At 44.6% G+C, this 5366-nt stretch overlaps 1 protein-coding gene across 1 annotated transcript in view; it reads right to left on the reverse strand.

The window, feature by feature from the left end:
- Positions 1-3823, reverse strand: part of LOC116377284 (asc-type amino acid transporter 1-like) — a 6431-nt gene extending 2608 nt beyond the window's left edge. Inside the window, exons 1-6 of the mRNA XM_031838884.1 lie at positions 3372-3823; positions 3131-3284; positions 2142-2265; positions 1402-1505; positions 1207-1303; positions 182-331 (exon numbers count right to left, since the gene is read on the reverse strand). Coding sequence (XP_031694744.1) covers positions 182-331; positions 1207-1303; positions 1402-1505; positions 2142-2265; positions 3131-3284; positions 3372-3462 — 720 coding nt within the window. The 5' untranslated portion in view covers positions 3463-3823. The remainder of the gene's footprint in view (positions 1-181; positions 332-1206; positions 1304-1401; positions 1506-2141; positions 2266-3130; positions 3285-3371) is intronic.
- Between the last annotated feature and the right edge of the window lie 1543 nt (positions 3824-5366).

Here is a 5366-nt window from a genome sequence, read left to right on the forward strand (position 1 = left end):
AGACACTAGAGAGAATGCAGCTTTAGGACGCGAAGCTTTGACTTCACTTTTCAGAACTGGAGGTTGCCTCCTGATTTCCATCTGACACGCAAGTAAAGTACCTAAAGTTTGTACTTAAGTAAAGTACTTTTGTAAATGTAATTGGTTATATTCCACCACTGGTATAAAGAAGTATCGGTACCTTGATGGGTCGGAACAGGTTGGGTTTCTTCCAGCGGTAGTAGAGCAGGCCTGCGATGGTGACGCCGTACGATAGGTAGTTGATGAAGGAGACATAGTTGATCAGGTTGTGTGTCTCTCCGATGCAGAGTATAACAATCGTGGCAGCGCACTGAAAAACACAGCAAGGCATGACAATGTGATCAATATTAAAAAGGCGCTCCACAGATGTTAGAGTTCCATCTTAAAAGATCAAAAATACTTTGGAAATATACCATTACATTTTGAATTCAAAAATAAACGTGTGGTTGCTTTCTGTATGTTCAGTACAACACACATAGTATGGGATATCACACCCCGCGCCACCTAACTAAAGACACTTATAATTACGTTCTTACGCTCTTGACTTCGAGAAGAACATCTCTGCCGAGTAAGGCCAATTAGCCACAGCTAGTTAACTTTGTTTCGTTAGCGGGCTACTGCCAGCTCAAAGTTTGTTTGACAGCCCCTGTTGGTGAACTTCGAAGCGCTGATTTCAAGGACCACCCGGGATCGATCCCCAATCCCGGGTGGTTCTTCTGTGTGGAGTTTGCACGTTCTCCCTGTTGCAGCGTGGGTTCCCTCCGGGTTCTCCGGCTTCCTCCCACAGTCCAAAGACATGCAGCTTAGGTTATTTGGAGACTCGAAATTGCCCGTAGTTGTGAGCGTGAATGTTTGTCTGTCTCTACATGTGCCCTGCGATGAACTGGCGACCTGTCCAGGGTGTACCCTGCCTTCGCCCAATGTCAGCTGGGATCGGCTCCAGCGCCCCGCGACCCTGAACAAGATAAGCGGTTTGGATAATGGATGGATGGATTTCTTTAACCTTAGCAAATCTGTAATCCAAATTTCCATTGATCCGTTTTTTAATATCCTTCTGACATTCAAATAAACACAAACATACAATAAAAAGAGAGACAACATCGAAATAAATACTGTATATAGACGGATGCATCATCTGAGTGAAGCACAAACATTGGTGTATCATCAGTGTGAGGTTGTACGTACGCAGACCAGCAGGGCAGGGATGGGTGTGCAGTTCTTATAATGGATCATGGCCAGCAGGCTGGGCAGGTGACCCTCTCTGGCTCCAGAGAAACACAACCTGAGGGCAGAAACATCAGACGGCCCGTCAGCAGCCGTATCAAAGCAGAGTATAGGAGCATGAGGGAGCATGAGGGAGCATGAGGGAGGAGCTCTAACCTGGAGGAGGTGAACAGGTAGCCGTTGATCCCTCCGAAGGTGGACAGAGCCACGGAGATCGGCATGATGACGGAGAACATTCCCAGCAGCTTCTCTCCGAACGTCTGGACAGCAGGACGACAGACAGAATGACTGATGTGATGAAACACCACGACATGACTGTGAGAGATGGACAGTTCTAGGGCTGCACTGAGTAGTTTGACGTTGACATTCAAATTCTAAATCAACGCTGCACAGCTTCTTCGTCTGTTCATTGTGTTTAATGTTGTATTTCGATGCGGATCAGACAATGTTATACTTTTAGTAGAATTAGATTCCAGTGGTGGCTTCCATAGGATTGATTCCGGCTCGTGTGATCTAGTCCAGAAGTCAAAATGATGATGAAGATGTTATAATTTCCAAAATTCACAACATGTTTTTATCGAACGAATTGTTCTGCTTCAATCTATATTTGTTGCCTTTTATCTGATATTCATGTACTTTATACTCTATGATATTTATAGTATCTTATCGAAGTGTATGAATTCTGGATCTACTCGTCCTCTAGTGTAAATGGAAATGTAATATTTATACGTTACTCTGTATGTCAAGATTGTACTCGAGTAGATGTACTTGGTTACATTCCACCACTGGTTGCTTGTTCCTGATCTAGAAAGTGTTTTTTTTTATCCACCGCTGACCTAAATATCTGAGAGATGAAGCATAATTGCGACTCGTCGTCATATCGCCACGTTACTCACTACAGCCACGGCATTGGATGACAGCAGCTCCTCGGGCGACATGGAGGAGAAGTAGGCGATGTTGGTGAGCGTGTACACAATGGTCACCAATGGTATGGAGATGTAGATGGCACGAGGTAGATTCCTGACCGTGGTCACACGCCATGCACAGATGATACAATCAAAACCAAGAAGAGCGATCAAACATGCATGAAGGTTGGGTTCACACACAATCATAACATGTAGAAACCGGTGGCAGAACGCAGCCAGTGTGAATGGTAAATGGCAACCAACACAAAACTCTCCAATAACTAGGCTCATTGTTTTGAACTGTTATCAGTTTATACATGAACAGAAAATATGGATCTCCTTCGACGAACACAGTTCATAAAATAGTTAAGAGTAAACTGGGGAGAAAATGCAAATGAGCCACCGGTTATGCACCTCTATAAAAGTAAAACTAAAAGTGAAATTGACATCACACCAAACATGACATCACAAAAAAAGTGAAGATGTAACGACGGATATGAAAGGAATAGTTCATGTTTCATGTTAGTGTGAAACCGACAATTTGTTTTAAAACGGGCCCAGAACTATTCCTGCACATTTTGCCTCGTAAAACGACAAATTGTCATGATACACTTTGTTTTTTGTACAGATTAAACAAATGCAACACAACATGCAAACGAGATGCCGGTCGGTGGATTTTGTTACTGTTGGACGGAGCCAGGCTAGCTGTTTCCCTCTATTTCCAGTCTTTCTGCTTAGCTAAGATAACCGGCTGCTGGTGCCACCTCAATATTTAATGAACAGATAAGAGAGCGGTATCGATCTTCTCTGCCAGAAAAACAATGTCAAACTATTCCTTTTAAGATTTGATTTATACAAAAGCTGCCCCTGAAAAAAAGCCCCAAATGTCGCCAACAGTCTGAGCAAGCGGAGCAAACAAACACGCTGAGTCGGAAGCTGGAAGATGTTGAGAAGGTGATGACAAAAGTGGGTATATTCACCGTCTGGGTTCAACCACTTCCTCTGTGACGTAGTTGAGGAAGTTCCAGCCACTGAAGGCGAAGGACGCCTGTAGGAAGGCCAGAGCGATCTGACCCACCGTTGGCGTCCTTTCCATGGCGAAGGCCACCTGGGGAGTCAGCGCCTCGTAGTTCCCTGGAAAGATAAATCAGACATTTGAGTGGCTTCTTTCTTCTTCAGGGGAGCAGCAAAGCTTTATGGGTCACAGGCTGAGGATGTTACCCTTGCAGATCTGGACCAGGCCGACCACAATGATGAGGCCCAGAGCCATCAGCTTCCCCACCGTGAAGACGTCCTGGATCCTGGTGGCCATACGAACGCTGGAGCAGTTCACCCAGGTCAGCAGCACTGAGCAGAAAACACACCGTGAGGATCGCAGTCAAACCAGGAGGACTCTGGGAAAACTGACTTAAGCTAAGGTTGGTGATCTTCTTCAATAATATTTTGTTGCAATTCCCTTTACATCCCAACAGCAATCAATAAATCAAATGCTCTGACAACAAACAAGATTCAGGTATCTGTTGTTGTCACATGGCTGTAATAAGCCAATAGGTCCAGTAATTTAATTCAGCCTGCATGTAATGATTGGACGGGCTACCTGTCGACCTACGTTCACTGTGCCTGTTAGCTTAACAGCTGTGAGAACTAACCACAGACTGAGGAGGAGTGACGTAGAGACGGCGTATCTAATATCTGGTAGAGACCTGTCAATCACCGTGTAGTCCCGCCCTAAAGCATCCCCTGCTTTATGGTCTGTGTGACTCTAAATGGACCATAATGTACTAAATGAACATCATGCTGTATTGAAGAAGACTTGAAACTAGAGATTGAGACCATAAACTCATGTTTACAATGTTTACTGAGGTAATAAATCAAGAGAGAAGTAGAGTCATTTTCTCATAGACTTCTATACAACCAGAGGAGTCGCCCCCTGGTGGACACTAGAGAGAATGCAGCTTTAACACATGAGGCATCGGATTCACTTGGCAGAACCGGAGGATGCCGCCTGGTACTAACAGCAGCCATGTTGGTTGTTTATGTACATTAGGATAGTTTTGGCCTTAAAGGAACAGGCTGTCATTGTGTTTCTATTCACTGTGTTGGAGCTACTTTTATTAGTTCGATTATTTTGTTTTTACTTTTGTATTTATTTTAGTTGACACTAGGGGGCACTATAACCAGCCAGGCACTTGTTTAGGTGAAGGGTTATCGGTAGTAGGTATGTCTATATTGGGTGATGCAGCTGGAAGGGATGTTTTTTTACCAGAGTAATAGACTGCAGGAGGAATGTTTGCTTTTGTTCACAACAACAAAATCAACGTAAAACGCAGTTTAAAATGTGCAATTTATTCGGACGGAACCAGGATAATGATGTCTGCTTACAATGGTAAAAGGATTGTTTCTGTCTGCATATGACACTGTAAATAACCACAATAATATATTTCACGTTAATTCCTATGGAAAGTTTCCACCTTGAATATTCACAGAATTCTGCAAACCCTATGTCGGACCACATGTCGTAGTCTTCTAGCATAACCTGGTCCTTATAATCTACTAGTATGGGTCAAGCTTCAAAAACACTGGATCCTACATTTCCCATAATGCAACTCAGCAGCATCGTTTCATTAAATACAAACATCCTCAAAACTCCACGCCTCCAGTTTGTACGGACAGTTTTCTGTTATCAGTCTGCATTGATTTATTATCTTTTTTTTTTTGTCTCAAAACCCAAACTAAAGATAACCCTGATGACATCACCACAGTGTGACATCATCCGGGCTATTTCCTCAGACTTGACAAAAGTTCCCGCAGAGCAACAGAAGACTTTATACAACAGGCCTATTGTTACTAACCACGTTGAGAAAAAGTGACTTTAAAAATGTACACTTGTGCAAGAGTGCTCCTTTAAATGCTTCAGCCCCCGTAGAGTGACTACACTGGGGAGCCGGTGCCGGTGTTCCTGCCGGCGGTGGGCGGCAGCAGCCAGTTTCCATGGGAGGCAGGAATGTGGGAAACGGGCGAGCGAGGGAGGGCACGATTGTTTCACCTCGTCCATCATTGTCACCGGCTTTGCCCCGCTCTCTCTCATGGTGGCCTCGCTCTCCGACACAAAGACGAGCTGTCAGCCCCACCAAACAGACCACTTCCGTTGCGAAGAGCAAACAAAACGTGGCAAGGTCCCCCCCCCCCCCCCACACACACACACACTGCAGACCC

This window comes from Anarrhichthys ocellatus, unplaced genomic scaffold (genome assembly GCF_004355925.1).
Source record: "Anarrhichthys ocellatus isolate YVR2014 unplaced genomic scaffold, GSC_Weel_1.0 scaffold1095, whole genome shotgun sequence".
In the NCBI taxonomy this organism is placed as follows: Eukaryota; Metazoa; Chordata; class Actinopteri; order Perciformes; family Anarhichadidae; genus Anarrhichthys; species Anarrhichthys ocellatus.